An 18,534-nucleotide genomic window follows, 5' to 3' on the forward strand; every position below is an offset into this window, starting at 1 on the left:
CGGTAACTTGATCAGCGATATTATTTATGACATTGGTAACGGACTAAATTTCGATTATCAACCACATGGGGGAACCCTTGAGCAAATGTTCAATAGTGTGGCTGTAACGCTTCACTTTCCTATAAACATTATAGTCAAAAAACGCTTATACCATGTCTACACCAGACACGAGGGATAAAGGATGCTAGACATTATCGTTAATATTGTTGTCAGTGTGTATATTTCTCTTACAAATGCATCGATTCGCTTTAGAAGAACTTTGTTAAGACCACGGTGCCGTGTCGAGCCATTCCTTGAGCAATTGATGCACTTTTTGTAGGTCAACACCCATTCACTCCCATTCTGCCGCTTGGAAGTAAAATGATACATGGTATTATAACTACGACTGCATTATTCTTCAAGAAGAAACCTATATTCAGTTAGGATGCCTTGAGGGTGAGTAAAACATGGGGAAATGTTGGTTTGTTAGTGAAATATCCCTTTAAAAGGGTTTCATGTCCGGCATCTTTTAGCGCTGGGACCGCGGCATCTATCCGTTTCAAACGATCTCCAAATCCAGCGTTATATCCACCGTTCATATAACATTTATCATCAAAATGCAGTGAGCAAACAAACATAGCTAAATTTCCGTCAGCCGAGTGATGTGGAAGCCAGCATGTTTAACAATGTAAAGGAGTCAGAATGCATGAAATAGCATGTTACCCCATTTTTAATGTGGTATGCAATTTTCTTCTCGAATGAACGTATCTGGTGTGTAAGCTGCATTTAATATTTTATAATAATTTACTTCCAGGTGCGCTGGAGCACAGGGACAGACCTTACCAGCATGTGCGTGTCTTCACCCAGGCTGATGTAGACAGTGGCAAAATAATCTACAGGCCCCCACAAGCCCCCTCTCATCTCCAGGAGCTCTATCAGTATTCTTTTACAGGTTAGTCTCAATGGCCAAAATAGGAAAAATAGAGAGCTGTTTTCTTTTCTTTAACAAAACCATATCACATTTGGCTGTGCAAGTGCACGGCGTAATTTAATGAATTTGTAAAAAACTAATGAGTTCACAAATATAACTGTGCATTTTTGATGTGTGCGCTTTATGTTGAAGGCTCTTTAGTGAATGTGCTTCATTTAGTGCTAATTTGCTCCTCTGAACAGTCACACGCAGCATTGTTAGAGATTGCTCACCTGTTAAGCATAAGCTATAGATATAAAAAGCCCTCTCACCCTGCTCTCTAATTTTTGCTTTTTAAGCAGGTGTTCGTGAAAGTAACCACTAACACTATTTCATTCCTACAGGTCTTCCAGAATCCGTGAGTCTCCATTTTACAGGTATATAATCACTTATGGCTTCTGTATCCCACCTCGCGGCTCTGTTCTACTTTTCTATTTTCCCTATGCGCTTCCACCAAACCCAGAATTCAATTCTTCCTCCCTTAATCACTGTATACGACTCTTATTTATTTATGGGGCCTTCTCTCCCATAAGAGGGAATATCATTTTCTCTCTTTCTGAAGTCCATCCAGGCGCTTTATTCTGCCTGACAGGAGAGCGCGACTGTGCATCCGTCTTCTTCTCGCAGCAGCTATGAATCAGTGCCGCGGCTGCACGTGTGCCCTTATGCGTCCTTATATGGAAATGAATAGCAATATGTCAGAAAAACTCCTTTTAGTGGTGTTGTAATAGAGTGTTATGAATGAAGTATAAAGTTGCACTGACAACAGCAGTTTCCGTGTTAGGATGCACTTTTATTTCTCGCTGGAGTTGTCATTGCAATTGTATTCTCAACTGGAAGCACTGAGGAAGCAACAAGACGGGATAATAAACAGTTAGAAATAACATGGTGTGTCTAACACCTCAGTGGTTGATATCCTTGTTAGCTTTCACAGTCCAAATTTACACATTTCTTTTGTCATTGTTTTCTCTTTTTTAGGAATTAGCGTATGTTCTTTGAATCAAAAGTGTTACAGTAAAAAAGCAGTTGCAATTGACACAACAGTATAGAATTAATGTGCCATTGCTTCCTGTAAAAAAAAAACTTTTTGCTGTTTCCGCCTAAATGCATTATATTATTTTTTTTATGGTAGTTTTATAGTAATAAGTGTACTACAATACATATAAAGTTGCATTTTCAGAAATTATATACAATTTAAGAAAGCAGTAGAATAATGCAGATTTAATATAAAATATTAAAGGGATTTAACCTCATGTGGCTCTAAAACTGTAATAAATTCTTTGTTCTGTTGAACATAAAAGAAGATATTTTGAAGAAAATGCCAAACTAGGTGTAGTTCAGAACTGCTTTGATACAAACAATCTTCTAAATATGTTTTTTTGTATTCAGTGAAAGTTTGGAACAATAAGAGGTTAAGTCAACGGTGCTCCCTTTAAGAGACCCTTGAAGAATGATTTTTTAATTTTAGTACTAACGTTGAATTGTTCCATGTGCCTTGTTGTCCTTGTAGTCTGCTTCTTCTGTACGCAATCATTTTGAAGGAGTAAGAGATGACATACTGTTGGATTTCTTTTATCCTCTCGCTCTCCCTATCTCTTTGATTCATCCTCCTCGTATCCTTGCTACACTCGCTCATCTGTGTTATATTGAGCAGAAGTGCAGAAGACAGAACTGACCTGAAGGTCAAAACTGAATGATTTGAATGTGAATGTGCTCCTGTGATTTATTCCTCTGTATGAATCATTGTTTTATGTCAGTATCTGATGGGGAGCATAAGACACCAGAGATGGACTTTTCTATCCTGTTGTTGGTCAATCATCAGCAGCCGCCGGTCTTTCAGATATTGGATCCATTGCTGGAGGTCACCCTGGGGGGCAGGGCACCAGTGGGTAAGGATGGCTATTTTACAAATTCCATATGCTTTTGTGTAATGCGCTTATACAGGTGTATTCTTTTTGAACTATAAAACTTATCAGTTCATATTCAGACTTATTTATTTACACTTACAAGTAATGGAGTTTTTAACAATTTGCCATTAGAACCAATAATAAAATGATATTTGATTACACATAATATTTATTATAAATAAAAATATAATAAATACCACTACTACTACTACTAATAATAATAATACATTTGAATTGTTAAAGAAATGTACCCAATACAAGTTTTACGAGTCTTATTCATTTTCAGTTGCTCTATAGGACTAATCAGTTTATATGTTTATATTTATTTACACTTAGCAGATGCTATTATCCAAAGCGACTTATAAATAATATAAATGTTTTACCATTTCGCCATTAGAACCAATAATAATATTAACAGTATAATAACTAAATAACAATTTATACTGTAATAATAATTTATTACAAATAATATTTATTATAAATAAAATAATACAATTATAATAATAATACATAGAAGAACAATATAAATAATAAAAAATGTCGGCTTTATGTAAAATATTTCTTTACCAATATTAAGTTATTTGCTTAAAGAGTTAATTTGTCACTCTATGGAAAACGTTTTTTTTCTAATTAAATGTTTTAAATTTGCAAAAAAAAACATGTTCATGTTCTGTAGGTGCACGGCAGTTAGCTGTGACAGACGCTGACACGGCTCCTGATGAACTGGAGTTTGAGCTTGTGGAAGGGCCTCTCCATGGCACTCTTATGAGAGTGGAACTTGGTTCCAAAATCGAGATGGTCAATGGTAACCGCTTCTGTTTTCTCTCCCCAGTGTTGTGTTGGCCATGCCTCTTCTTCATGTTTGGAGAGTAGCTAACTTTGTTTATTTATTCAACTTGCCTCTACCTCAGGTGACATCTTCACCTTCGGTGACATCACCAGGAACGTTCTGCAGTATGCGCATGCCGGTCTCACCACAGAGGAAGACTCCATGACCTTCTCTGTGACGGATGGGCTCTCTATGACCTCAATTACAGTGCAGGTGTTGGTGTCGGAGGTCAAAGGTGACGCACCCAGACGTGACCCTGAGGCCTTGCTGTCCATGGAGGTGGCGGAGAAGAGCAGCAGCAGCATCAGACGATCACACTTGGCTTATGTGGTGAGGAACAAAACATTCAGTCATAGAAAATAGGTTTCATTTACCATTCACATTAAAACATAGTTCTTAAAGTGCCCCTGTATTAAAACTCATCATTGATCATCACATATTTCAAGTTCTTTCTGCTGAAAATAATTTCTTCATTTTTAAATATGTGAATTTGCACATGGTTTGTCTTAAAGTATATAAACAAACATCCTTTTAAAATTCCACAGTGTGACTTGAAAAGTTTTTTGTCAATGTCTTTTAGGATGATGAATCTGCAGATGAGAACATTTATGTGCAGCTAATGTCTTTGCCAATGTACGGAATCCTCACCAGAACCAAATTAGAAACAGACCATGAGGAGCTTAGTGAATATTCTTCCTTTACCATGGCAGACATCAACAACCACAAAATCAGGTAAATACTCTACCTCAGCCGTATTATACATGGTTTGTAACTTTGTTGTTCTAACATATTTATTGTCAATGAAATTTACCTGCAGTCAAGAACATTTTTTGAAAACCACTCCAAACTTTCCAAAATGTCGTTTTTCGAAATGTAGTATTTATATGTACGTGATTAAGAAAGATTATGTTTTATAGTGACAACATTTCTGTCATGAAATGTGTTTTTATTTGCATTTATTTGCAAAAAAAAATGACATGACAAACCATTCAAAGTAACAAAAACATGCAATGTTTGTAGATTAAAGGCAAAATTGGAGTGGCTTTTTTCCATGGCTGTAGATAAATAATGAATATATTATATGCGGAAAAAATCAAATAACCATTTCTGAATGTACTGTGGCCATTCCGGTCCAGTGTTTGTTGAATTTTGAACAAAATCAAATCTCAGGAGTGACATAAAGTTGTCCAACAGCAATGTAAAAGACTGACAGCATGACAACAGACATGAAAACTGTAATAAAAATCAAGGTCATCTTACAAAAATATAAAATTTAAATGTTTGCTAAATATTGTACATAATTAGTATAACTATATTAATATTACTGTTGTATTGCTTAAAGGGAATATGAACTTGTTTTCTTTACAATATTTGAGATCTGTAAAAATACAGAACATCTTTTTGTCCAGTTTCTCCAAATTTCATTTTCTGCAAATCTAAAATTTGGTAGAAATATTGTTAGAAGTTCACAAAATGAAACCAAAATTATAGTTTTACCTGTACGCATACGTATAAATACTAAAATCTTAAATCAGAACAACAAAATGGAAATGGTCTGTTAATTGTTTCTGCGGCTGTATATGCTTATATTTCCATATGTGCGAGAATCCCATAGTTGTTTAGAATATATAATGCGATTTTTGTTCATATGTTTCTCAAGTCATTAACATTATAAGTACACCATTGCTTGGTTAGTTTATGTAAATATTGATCAAAATAATGAGCCTTGTAAAATGTTCAGAGAACTGGACTGCTTGGGGAAGCTTAACATGCATTACAGCTTGAGCTTCTTTAATTGCTTTAAGCTGCGGAGTCCCGCTGAGAAGAGTTGAATTTAAACAGCATGATTGGCTTTGATGCAATAAGAATCCATAACAGAAATATGAAACAATTCTCTCAGGCAATGAAGTTATTTCCCTGAAATTTGGCTTTTTTAATCTGGTGGTGTCCTTTTAAAGGAAATTCAACATTTGTGTTACATGGGAAATATTTAAATTAATTTTTTTAAAGGTTGGAAATGGTGTCTGATTTTCAAACAGGTATGTTACGTCTTTTGAAACTGGCAACCAGCCAGTGACCGACATTTTCCACTTTGTTGTGTATGATGGCGAGAACAATCGTCTGGAGAATCAGATGTTTACCATCACCATCACCTCTGCTCAGAAGCAGCCACCTGTCGTCACCGTCCGCAGCGGCATTAAGGTGAGCACTTTCACCTGTCTAACATTCCTGTGCTTCTGGATCTACTACCTCCATTTCTTCCCAATAACCTCTATGGGTGTTTCTTGTGTTTAGGTACAGGAAGGAGGCAGAGTGCAAATCTCAGCCAATCACATTATTGCATCTGACCCAGACACGCCCAGAAAGGATCTGCTGGTGTGGCTGATCACTCAACCGAAGTACGGCTTCATTGAGAACTCAAATTCAGGTGAGTCGCATCCTCCCGTGCATACAAACGAGAGCTGAGCAAGATGTGGTGTCAACTTTCCAAGTCATTTTGGTTTGCTTGTTTTATTCATGAGCAGATTTACAGATGTGCAAAATTCAGACACATTCGCCTTCGTTCAGGCTACCTCTTTGAGTGGTGAAGATGAAAGGGAGAGATGCAGATCTCGCTGAAACATAAACACCAAACTACAGTTGTACAAAATGTTGTTTTTCATCAGAAGCGCAGATGAAGTCTGATGTTCACTTTGATGTATCTACTTCTAAACACTCACTGGTTTTATCTTTTCGGGTTTGTAGTGTTCCTCTGAAGTTGGCAGCTTTTTATTTACATTAGCCAATTCTTCCCTGGCAACTGACACGCCGAGGCTCTCTTGTGTTTTTAAGGCAGTCATTTAGTAGTTGTTTGTGTTCAAAAATCAATTACTTATTTGAAAATTAGGCCCAGAAATTTTGTTTGCGATAAAATGCTGTCTGCATGCTTATGGTGTGTTTCCATTGTGTCCAGCAGTGGGAACGATCGGTGGATCTCGTGTCATCAGCCCTGACGTTCCCTTTACTATAGAAGATCTCACTTCGGACCATATATTCTACGTCCAAAACATCCTCCTGCCCAACATCCACCAGGACGTCTTTAGCTTTTACATAAGTGATGGATCAAGCCAAACAGAGGCTTTTGATGTTACTATAGACATCCAGGTATTGGACCAAAGAGTGTTTTTTCTATAACTAAACTAGAATAACTAAACAACTGTTCCCAATATAAACTAATTCTCATTTGAGATTTTATATTGTAAAGTCTTTGCTTACAGTAGTTCATAAATGTAAGATGTTATTTGATGTATGTTACAGCAAACCAAGGAGGAAAGAGTCCCTATCGTGTCGGTAAACAGCATCCAAGTGGAGGAGAACTCAGGTGTGGTCATCACTAACTCCTCTCTGAATGTGCTGGACCACGACACACCTGAGAATGAACTCCTCCTTACCGTCATCAAGAGGCCAGTATACGGTAAGCTCTCTCTCTCTTTCTCCCCCCAGTCCAGTTCCCTTCAGACTGTCGCTCACTCATGGCCAGCCTTCAGCAAACATCCATTATATGCCACATTACCGTTCCGTCTGGCTCCTGTATGGCTGATTGATGTGTTTGTCATTCTGGCTCAGCCTTTGACTAGTGAGCCGGTGGCAAGGCCACGGCCCACAGGGCTTCATTGGTTAAACTTTTAGTGGATGCATGTAGAGGTGTTCATAGCAGCTCTCTGGAGTTTTATGAGGAGTCGGATGTGAGGAATGAAACTGACAGAGGTGAAATAGCATGACGGCGGCGCAGTTTCTTAAATAAATTACACAGGGAGACCATTAGAGGTCAAGTACGCATTTAATGGAAGCCAAGTGACATGTGTGCATGTTTTGTGAATGTGCAGTGATGGAGGAGCGTAAGCGATGAAAAAGTGATAAAGAATGTGAAGCGTTAGCGTCTACTTCTCTGTAATATTTCTGTTTCTGTGTGTGGGTTAACTTTTGTTTATACTGTAAATATGACCAAACTTACTTTTGCTTTCTTTAAGCATTAGGTTTGGCTGAAAGGGATAGTTCATCCAAAAATGAAAATTCTGTCATCATTTACTCCATTTGTTTCAAACCTGTGTAAATGTCTTCGTTCTGAACACAAAGGAAGATATTTGGAAGAATGTCAGTAACCAAATAGATCTCAATCCCCATTTATTGACATATTAGGGAAAATAAACACTATAGGAGTCAATGGGGGATGAGATCTGTTTTGTTGCTGACATTCTTCCAAAGATCTTCAAATTCTTCCTAAATTGGGTTCGGGTTTTTGTGCCTCCAGGGAAGTTACGCAGAAGGCAGTTCTACTCCCAGCCTTTCGAGAATGGCAAGATCCTTCAGCAGGGTTCCACATTCACCTACCAGGACGTTCTAGATGAGCTGCTGGTTTATACTCCAGACGGACATAGTTCTGGGACAGACGAGATTCAGTTTTCAGTGACAGACGGCATCTACACAGAGACGGGCCGTCTGGAGATCAGCATGGACATTAGGAGGAAAGAAGGCCCTAGAGTCACTTTCAATAGAGGACTACAGATTGCAGCAGGTCAATATAGCTCATTTTCAGGCCCACACTGAATAAGTGTTCACAGAATTTGTTCCAATGAAATTTGACTTTATGTAAAAACAATATATTTTTTTAAATGTGTACTTTCACTAGGATTTGGTATCGGTCAGGTTTTTTTACAATGAACTGATACCAGTGCCTAAACCGATACCTTAAAAAGGAACCACAAAATGACATTAAAAATGACTCGACTTTGTGTTTGCGGTAATGTGACAGAAAAGCCGATTATAATAAATAATTTATTCCTCTTATTTTTTCTAACTTCAGCAGTAAAAAAAATCACACAAACTTTTAAACGATAAGGTCTATTAAAATATATTTGTTATCAGTTGTGAGCAGCATGAGGAGGAACACCAACCAGAAGCTATCAGTGTTTATTAAAGCATTTAGTTTTCTATTTAATTATTTTATTTATTCGAGTTCAGTATTTGTATGTCTTGTTTTTGAAGTAGTTTGTTTATTGAAACGAAACTGCTCACGTTTCTATGAACAGTAAAGTTTTGACATGCGTAGTCTGTGTTTAGGGAGGATCGGCTCTGATCCTTGATATCAAGAACGCATCCTGGTACTTTCTTGTGCTCTCTATCCTTGTGTTCTTGAGCATGGAAACCAGATTTTGACAGTTGGTGATGATGTAGAGCGTGAGCACAAGGATGCAATAACGCAGAATGCTAATGTATAATTAAGAAAAGCTTATTTTCATTTCATTTTCAGTAGTTTAGTAGCAGTAGGCCTATATATCAAACATGATTTACTGTGGATTGTTGGAGTTCTTTAGAAGCTTTTGCACACACATTCATTACAAAACTGTAACCTTAACTACTGCTCTGAATAACTGAAGTTCATATCTAGACAAATTAAGTTGATTGTTAATAAATAACTCCAATGTCTGTGCAATTTCTGTCTCAACAGGTTCCTCATCAAAGATCACGGAGCAGCATCTGAAAGGTACAGACATAGACTCGGATGACCTGAAGCTGCGCTTTACCCTCACTAAAGACCCGAGTGTGGGCTCTCTCCTGCTGAACACGGGCAAACACAAGGCTCAGATATCCGTTAAAGGACTTGTCACCAGCTTCACCCAAGATGACATCAACAAAGGTTTTCCCTCAGTTGATCTTCTCTCTCATTAATAGTCATCGGTAGTGAACTTGTAAGCGGGGCTGCATTGTCTCATGTGGTTTTCGCGTCTCATCTGTCAGGCTATGTGGAATACATTCATGAAAAGGGAGAAGATGGCGGTAGTTTCTCTTTTAAGTTCAACCTGGAGGACCCTGAGGGAAACAGAGTCATTGACCAGTCTTTCTTCATTAGCGTTCTGGGTGAGCTGAGAAGTTAAAACAAAAATATTTTTCTTGACTGCAAAGGTTTTTTATTTCAGGGATTGATTGTTTTTTTTAATACCTTGTAAATGGCAGTCATAAAAATGTTTTTTGGTTGGATGAGCATTAATGAATATTATAAATAATATATTTGGTCATATGATAAGTTCCTGTGTCTTTGTTATATTTATAAACTGTGCAATACATACTACACCGTATGTAATTTAAACTTTAAGTTTTATAAACATATTTGGATACATTTTTGTCAAATGATGTCACCTATTACCTCTAATGTCTTTTAAGGGATGTTTTGATTTATATTGGTACCTACAAACATTTCTCCGTCTCTTTTTCTCTTTCAGAGGACAGACTTCCTCCCGCAGTGGTGGTTAATAAGGGTTTGGTTTTGGATGAGAACACACTGAAGAAGATCACGACACTGCAGCTCTCCTCTACCGATCAGGACAGCGAACCTGACGAACTCGTCTACAGAATTACCAAACAGCCTCAGCTCGGACATTTAGAACACTCCAGCAACCCGGGTACGCACCCACCCTCCATACATCCCGTGCAACTTGAATAAAGCCATTTCAGTTGATCCGTAGGGGACTTGTAATGCTGGCAAATGAGTTTACATTACTATTTGATAGAAAGTGCAGTATATAAAGTGGTGGGCTGCTGGTCACTGGGGAAATTTCACACAGACTTGCTATTGCAAGAGGACCGTGTAACAAATAACCAGTCACAAATCTGTCACATACTAAATACACGTATCTACCTTGTGTTCTCATAAAACAAATGCCCACAAAGATAATACAGCATCTGTATAGATTTACTTTATAGAGCCATGGGAGATCATAATGTGTATTTATAGCCTGCGGTCTTGCTGCTCTATGGGGTATTCAGCAAAGCAGTACATTTATAAATGTTGGCCACACTTGAACAGTGCTTGTGAAGGGTTTTCTGGGAAGATATACAGTATAGTTTGTTTAAGCTTGCCATCTTCAGCAGAAGATAACAAAGAGCACTCTTAGTTTTATTTGGGAAGATAAGGAAAACTTTATTTTAGCCCATATTTAAGCACTCCAGTGGTGGCAACTGACCACAGTATAACAAAACATTACAATTCGACATGGTCACAGGGTACGGTCGCACTTGTACCGTGTTGTATTTTTGTAAGGAGGATCACAAAATCACTGCTTGACTGAATCAAGTGCTACAATGCAAATTGTTTTTCAGATTTTGGCATACTGCCGTTTACTGGCATGCTCACTTGCATCTGGTGTAAAAACAAATGAATTTTAATGTCGCACACATACAAGTTTCACTTCAGCCTTGGCAAATTAGAACACTGGAGAATTGTGACTGTGTATGAATATTTTAAGGCGAAGGGACTCACAGTTTACATTTTAAGTGCTTTGCACTTGTTTTTATTTACATAGCGAGAAATCCTGTTGAAAATGTGCATTAGTGAAATAGATACGAAACTGACTGAGACGGGCTTAGTGTTTTAATATTGCATAATTAACAGTTTTCTGATGAAAAGGGCAGGAAGCCAATAGATAAAAGTGCACAAAGGCTACAAATATTACATTCGTACTTTCTTCTTTTGTATCCTTTGTACAAAACAGCCAATGTTGAAAATCTCACACAGTTCACATATGTCTGTTTTACATCAATCCTTCGCAACTTGTACTCTATTCTAATTTGTAGTTTTAACATTCATATATTCATGCAAAAATATTCAAATACCAAGATTATCAACAAGATTTCTGTTTGGCTATAAATGCTAAGCAGTGGCTGAGGAAGAAATCTGTATTCACTTTCCTATCTTTCTGGCCAACAACATCAGCCACCGCATTTGACTCGGTGATATTGCACTCGATAGAATTTCTGGTGCATGTTTTATTCATCCATATCAGTTGATCTGTGGATATTTATAATGGTGGCAAATGAGTTTACATGATAATTTGATACGGAGCGCAGTAGGGGATGTGGGCTGCCGGTCACCAGGGAGATTGACTGCGGTCTGATGCTGTTACAGGAACACGTATCAGCACGTTCACCCAGGCTGACCTCACCTCTCGCAACATTCAGTACGTCCACACCAGTGAAGAAGAGATGCATTCTGATGACTTCACCTTCACGGTGTCTGATGGAGTCAATGAGGTACGTGCACAAACATGACAACAAACTCCTCGCTTTCAGACCAGCGTGCACAAATGGGTGGGAATGCACCTGATATTTAAAATGATAACTGCATCAGCCTTAAACTACAGTAGCTCAAAGCACTTGCGTCGCGCCTGGCGCCGCATTTCACTGCATGTTTGATGGGGCTTTTTACATTACATTTATGCATTTGGAAAATGCTTCTATCCAAAGCGACTAACACTGCATTCAAGGCACATTTCATGAGTTGTCTGTTCCCTCGGAAACTAACCCATGACCTTTTAGTTCACCGCACAAAATTACCACAAAACACTGATCTCTCTAATATAAACACAAACAGAGTACATACATTTCGTAAACTCACCACTCCCTCTCCTTTTTTCTCGTTCGCTTTCTTTCTGCAACTCTTTTCTTTCCATTACGAACACATACACGCCCACACACACACTAATTAGAACTGAAAGTGCTTGAACAAACACAAGCTGGCCAGTGAGGCTGTAAAAAGGGGATTCACATTCTGGAACATTCAAGAAGCCCACAGTGAGATATTCCCTCAGTGGGAAGACTCTACTCCCTTGCTGCCCAATTTATGGACACATTTTTAATAGTCCCTTTCAGAGAAATTACTATAACATTTTTAATAAAACGCAGATTTATGAGGGATTAGTTATTGCATTGTTTCTCTCTTTGTCTTCCAATGGTTATAAACTGCTTGTCTTTATGGTCTCTCTGTATCTCTACAAATAACTGCGATTGGATAATTGCAGAGATCAAATTAGCAGGAAAATAGATTTGAGCTCGAATCGAAACCAATTTGTAGATTACATTGTCATTTCGATTGAATTTATGTTGTCAGACCAACAACTAGGTGTTTGTATACAATTTATTATATAATATGATGCCATATGGTCCATGTTTTTTGTTGACATCTTTTTGACATCTTTTTGTTGGATATATAATTTGGAAAAAGTGCTGTGGGACACATTATACTATTATACTTGATGTTATGGCAGGTGAACATCAATATTTAATGTTTATTATGTGCAGTAAGTAGTAGTATCACTTTACTGCCTAGTCTATGATGACTGTAGAATGTAAAAATGACAAAATAATCAAACATTCTAAATAGCAACTTGCCGACAATACACCTGAACACCTCGTTTCAGACCAGCGTGCACAAATGGGTGCGAATGGACTTGATATTTGAAATGATAACTGCATCATGCTTAAACTACTGTAGCACAAAGCACTTGCTTCTCGCCTGTCGCCGCAATAATTCATTAATGCGCAATAACGCAATAATGCATTAATAATCAATGTTATTTTTTTATTAGTATTCTGATGGATGTGATAAACCTGATTTTACATATGGTAGACACAGAAAATGTGCTATAGCTCTACTTATAATACTTGTATTATCTTTCAAATTTCCAGTGTGCTAGACACTACATGTTAGATTAGTTATTATTCATAATATAAATGTCATCACATGTTATGGCTTAAAGAGTAAACGTTGACAATGATCTATGGGGCTTCCAGATGTCACAGTCATTCTCCATCACGATTCGGCCAGTGGACGACTCTCTGCCCATGCTGCAGGTGCCAGGGATGAGAGTGCAGGAGGGAGTGAGGAAGACCATCACTGAGTTTGAGCTGAAGGCCACGGATGCTGACACAGAGGTAGTGTGGTGATAGACCGGCTGCTTGGTTTACACAAATTGTGCTTGCAGCTATATTCCTTATTAGAGAGGATTGTGTGGGTTTCTGCAAATTTAAAATGCGGTATGTGTTGGGTGTGAAGTGGAAGTTTATGTTTTGATGCCACTCCATCATAAGCTTATCACTTTTCATAACGCAGTTACATTTATCTTATCAACAATACAACAAATAGATGAAAGCAACCATGCATTGTCTTCTCATGAGTGACTTGTCCTCAACTATTTAAAAAAAATAGTCTTTTTTAAAGTATCATATCATATTAACGCATCTCTTTTGCAACTGTTAGAAAACTGTGCATACATCTGGAGATTTACTTAGGAAAATTGTTGCTTTGGTGAACGCCCATCAGTGGGCAAGGATTGGAAAACTGGAAACCTGGAAGTGGAGTTATAACAAACTGTTTTGCTCTTCTATCACATTCACTGGTGTAAACAGCTGATATCTGTCTATTGAAGCCACTTGTGTTAGTTTCATTTCCCACACGTTTGACAATGTCTTTCTCTCTTTATTAGGAGGACTCTATTACATTCACTATCGTTCAGGCTCCTCGTCATGGTACCATCGAGCGTACCAGCAACGGTCAACATTACCGTCAGACAAACACCTTCACTATGGACGACATCTATCAGAACCGCATCAGCTACAACCATGATGGCAGTAACTCTCTTAAAGACAGATTCACATTCACTGTCGGCGACGGGACCAACATGTTTTTCATTGTCGAAGAGGGTGGAAAAGAGGTTGGTAGATCTCATGTAAATCCGAATTTAACCCTTAGGAATGTAAAGAAGTGTGTCACTGTTTGGGCTGCGACGATATCCGATTTTCACTACACAATAACTTCACGATATCGATATTATCACCATATCTATAGATTTTTTCATAAATAAATTGATGTTAAATGATTAATAGCCATTAATCGCATTCAGAATAAAAGTTTGTGTTTAGATAATATATCGATGTGCTGTGCAAACACATACATGCATATATTTCATAAATATATGATATAAAATGTATAAATATATAAAAATCAATAAACACTTATATAGAATTTAAATTATTGGTAAACACATATACATGTATGTGTATGTTTGAATAAATACAAAATTATTATGCATAGTACACAAACATATATTATGTAAACACAACTTTTATTCTGGATCAGATTAATCGCTTTTTATCGTTAAACAGCCCTAATAAATAATGTTTTAAGATAAATTCATCCTCAATTGTGTTTATTTTGTGCTTTCTCTTTTTTGGCCAATGAATCACATCCAAAATACGAAGGTAGGGAGGCGGAAAGTTTGTAACCATTGTGTAAAACCATCAATAAAGATTGAAATGGGTGCTATATTGTAGTAGTATTTGATATTTGTTGTAATTAAACCAACAACGATAATGATGTTTTTTAATATGACAGGTATGAATACCAGTATATTGTAACACTCATAGTTACCATACTTTAGTTTTACAACAAATACCATGGTTAAGCTATTGTACATTTTAGGTTACTAAACTATGGTTACTATATTTTTATCTATATTTGGTCATTGAACACTATGACCTTAAAAATCCAGTCCATTTGATTAACATCTGCATTGACGCAAAATGTCATCTTTGTCTCTCTCTTCATCATAATATCCCCATCAATCTGCAATTGCATTTACTCTTTTTGCTGTGTCAGCTCACTGTCAGTGGCTCTGGGAGGTAAATAGTCTCCCAGTGGACATTGGAAATAGGGAACCTCATCTTGTTGTAAAATGATAAAATAGGAGTTCTGTGACAGTATTTAATCACAGAGACCTGGAGCAGCATTACTCAGCACTTTAGCAAGCTCAACTCAACATTAGAATTTAAATAAGATACTGTACCATAGACCTGAGGATGACACAGAAAAGTGAATGTTGTTCCTTGAATGCAATTGGTTAAAACACGGAAGCCTGAATGTTTTACATTATATGTGTTTGTTAAAAATTGGTTCTTTGTTTCAGGTTGTAACAGCTGCTCCACAGAAGTTTAAAATTGATATTTTGCCTGTTGATGATGGAACCCCTCGAATCGTCACCAACCTGGGTCTGCAGTGGCTGGAGTACATGGACAATAAGGTAGATCAGTCATTCTTTTTTCATTTAGACAAAGCTTTGGAGTGCCGAGATCTTGGCATCTCAATAAACAATGGTCCACTTGCACCACCCACTGGCTGGATCTTAAATGGGTGCAGAAGTGTTACAATTCTGTACTGTTATTTGCTTCAACTTCAGTCAAAAATAATATCTGGATTACAGGCCACCAGTCTGATCTCCAAGAAAGAGCTTCTCACAGTTGATCCGGACACAGATGATGGACAGCTGACTTATGAGATCATTACAGAACCCAAATACGGTTACCTGGAGAGTAAACTCAAATCTGGAAAACCTATCACTTCTTTCACACAAGGTATTTTTGACACAGACTGTTGTTATGTATATTCAGTCTCTGGGGGGGTCACATCTACAGAACAATAGTTACTGAATTTACAAGATTTACTGTCTCACAGCCGACATAAACCTTGGCCTTATCCGATACGTCCTGAATGAGAACGGTGTTCAGGAGACCATGGATAACTTCAAGTTTCTTGTGAAGGACAGCAAGCCCAACATCGTCAGTGACAATGTGTTCCACATTCAATGGTCATTGATCAGCTTTGAGCACAAGAGGTTCATCTCCCTCGAATTTTGTTCTCAAACCGTAGTAATTTATTTCAGTAACAAAGTAACTCATTCCCGGTAATGTGTGTTCTTTCTGTCTGCAGTTACAATGTTAGTGAAAAAGCTGGAACTGTGGCGGTCACGGTGAAGAGAACCGGCAATCTGAACCAATATGCCATTGTGCTGTGCCGAACTGAGCAGGGCACTGCGACATCCACGTCTGGCATGGGCTCTAGGCCTGGACAACAGGACTATGTTGAGTATGCAGGACAGGTATGGATCTAATCGTTTTTTATACTATATTAATCATTTGAACTATCTTTGATTTAAAAATAAAAGATTATGAGTGTGAATATTTAGAGGCTCTTTGGTTGAACAGGTTCAGTTTGATGAGAGAGAAGACACTAAGGTGTGCACCATAGTGATCAATGATGACCAGGTCTTTGAGAACACAGAGAGCTTTAACGTGGAGCTCAGCATGCCGGTGTACGCCCTGTTGGGCTCGGTGACCCGAGCTAAAGTTAATATCAATGACACAGAAGATGAACCCAAACTGCAGTTTGATAAGAAGATCTACCACGTCAATGAGAGCAAGGGCTTCATCTTCGCTCCTATTGAGAGAAAGGGTCAGTGTAAAAATAACATTTGCATACGCACACACACACTGTTGTACGTAGTATTACATTTTTACCTCAAGTATGACATGATCATTCTTTTCATCATAAATATGGTCATGTGTATCTCTAGGTGACACCAGCAGCACAGTCTCAGCTCTCTGCTACACCGTGCCCAAATCAGCCAAGGGCAGCAGCCTGCATGCTCTGGAGTCTGGATCTGACTATAAGACCCGCGGGATGAGCAGTGACAACCGGGTCATCTTCGGCCCAGGTGTGAGCATGTCCACCTGTGACGTGAAGCTGATCGATGACAGTGAATATGAGCTCTCAGAGGAGTTTGAGCTGGTGCTGTCGGACGCCTCGGACAACGCACGCATGGGGGATGTCACAGTGGCCAAAGTCATCATAGATGGGCCGAACGATGCCTCCACTGTCTCCCTGGGCAACGGGTCTTTCACCTTCAGTGAAGATGCAGGTTAGTACAATCTGCTCGGTATGGGGCGACTAAATCAGTGTTTTTCAACCAGGGGCCCACTAGGGGGCCTCAACAAACTGCCTAGATGACTTGAAGATGACTTTTCAAGATGATATCACATTACCAAAAATAAGACAAAAGAATCATAAGCTAAAGGATTTATAGTGTTTGGTTATTTTTCAAAGAATATACTTTCTAGTTATGCCAAGCTACAGAAAATATTATTGATAGGAATTATTATGGGGGGAGTTGTGAGTATCAAGGTTGGCCTTGATGTCAAAAAGGTTGCACGGGGCTAGAATATCACACTTTTTTCATTGTAATTATTTTAAAAACACAATTTTTTTTTAAATGTGAGTGGACATTTATTCTATATTGCTAATGAAATCATATCACTTGTTTTGTCACTTGTGTAATTTATAATACACTAGAACTAAACTGTAAAGCTGCTTTGAAACAATGCATATCGTGAAAAGCACTATATACATAAATTAAATAGGATTGAATTGAAACATCTTCCCCCAGGCACCATTGAAATCCCTGTGGTGCGGCAGGGCAGTGACCTCTCCTCTGTGACCTCTGTTTGGTGTGCCACACGTCCTGCGGATCAGGATTCTGCCACGCCTGGTGTGGACTACATCCCCAGTTCCAAAAAGGTGGAATTTAAGCCGGGCAAAACTGAGGAGGTAATAAAACTTCAGTGTTTCCTCACAAACAGCAAATTATAAGATGGTTATATTTATACTGATGTACTGATGTATTTATATGATGTTAACATGCCCTATTTCAATGTCTTTCTTATCATTTTAGACATGCAGTTTAACCATAATGGATGACATCCAGAACCCTACGATTGAAGGGAAAGAGTCCTTCATTGTGTTCCTCAGTTCTCCCAACGGAGCTGTCCTTACCGAACCATATGAAGCCCCTGTGTACATCACGGACACCACACAAGACAGTGAGTCAATTACAGTCATATAACAAACATGTGCTTTAACAAACGTGCATTGGATCACATGGAGTTACAAACAGATTTATACTTTCTGCTTACAGTACCCAGCATGCAGTTTGAGAAGTTGGCGTATACTGTGAAGGAGAAAGATGGCGTTCTGCACATTCCTATTTTTAGGACGGGAGATCTTAGCTACAAGTCGTCTGTCCGCTGTTTCACACGCACAATGTCCGCTATGGTGATGGATGACTTTGAAGAGAGGAGAAATGCAGATGACTCGCGAATCACTTTTAAAAAAGGAGAGAAGGTACTGTTTCTTTAGTGTTTCTCCC

At 38.2% G+C, this 18,534-nt stretch overlaps 1 protein-coding gene across 4 annotated transcripts in view; it reads left to right on the plus strand.

Annotated features, from left to right (window-relative positions):
• Positions 1 to 18,534, plus strand: part of LOC130419762 (extracellular matrix organizing protein FRAS1-like) — a 107,508-nt gene that overhangs the window by 81,051 nt on the left and 7,923 nt on the right. For 3 of the 4 annotated variants that reach the window (XM_056746726.1, XM_056746725.1, XM_056746728.1), the window contains 26 exons: positions 794 to 931; positions 1,294 to 1,326; positions 2,707 to 2,838; positions 3,533 to 3,661; positions 3,768 to 4,015; positions 4,266 to 4,417; positions 5,725 to 5,887; positions 5,981 to 6,113; positions 6,639 to 6,829; positions 6,983 to 7,139; positions 7,977 to 8,240; positions 9,174 to 9,362; positions 9,464 to 9,583; positions 9,946 to 10,125; positions 11,628 to 11,752; positions 13,292 to 13,432; positions 13,984 to 14,211; positions 15,463 to 15,576; positions 15,757 to 15,907; positions 16,008 to 16,167; positions 16,263 to 16,431; positions 16,538 to 16,784; positions 16,906 to 17,250; positions 17,776 to 17,936; positions 18,061 to 18,208; positions 18,304 to 18,509. In XM_056746726.1, coding sequence (XP_056602704.1) covers positions 794 to 931; positions 1,294 to 1,326; positions 2,707 to 2,838; positions 3,533 to 3,661; positions 3,768 to 4,015; positions 4,266 to 4,417; positions 5,725 to 5,887; positions 5,981 to 6,113; positions 6,639 to 6,829; positions 6,983 to 7,139; positions 7,977 to 8,240; positions 9,174 to 9,362; positions 9,464 to 9,583; positions 9,946 to 10,125; positions 11,628 to 11,752; positions 13,292 to 13,432; positions 13,984 to 14,211; positions 15,463 to 15,576; positions 15,757 to 15,907; positions 16,008 to 16,167; positions 16,263 to 16,431; positions 16,538 to 16,784; positions 16,906 to 17,250; positions 17,776 to 17,936; positions 18,061 to 18,208; positions 18,304 to 18,509 — 4,424 coding nt within the window. The remainder of the gene's footprint in view (positions 1 to 793; positions 932 to 1,293; positions 1,327 to 2,706; positions 2,839 to 3,532; positions 3,662 to 3,767; positions 4,016 to 4,265; positions 4,418 to 5,724; positions 5,888 to 5,980; positions 6,114 to 6,638; positions 6,830 to 6,982; positions 7,140 to 7,976; positions 8,241 to 9,173; positions 9,363 to 9,463; positions 9,584 to 9,945; positions 10,126 to 11,627; positions 11,753 to 13,291; positions 13,433 to 13,983; positions 14,212 to 15,462; positions 15,577 to 15,756; positions 15,908 to 16,007; positions 16,168 to 16,262; positions 16,432 to 16,537; positions 16,785 to 16,905; positions 17,251 to 17,775; positions 17,937 to 18,060; positions 18,209 to 18,303; positions 18,510 to 18,534) is intronic. The other variant, XM_056746727.1, reaches the window with a different exon arrangement.

The sequence above is a fragment of the Triplophysa dalaica genome, chromosome 4 (assembly GCF_015846415.1).
Source record: "Triplophysa dalaica isolate WHDGS20190420 chromosome 4, ASM1584641v1, whole genome shotgun sequence".
NCBI classification, from domain to species: domain Eukaryota; kingdom Metazoa; phylum Chordata; class Actinopteri; order Cypriniformes; family Nemacheilidae; genus Triplophysa; species Triplophysa dalaica.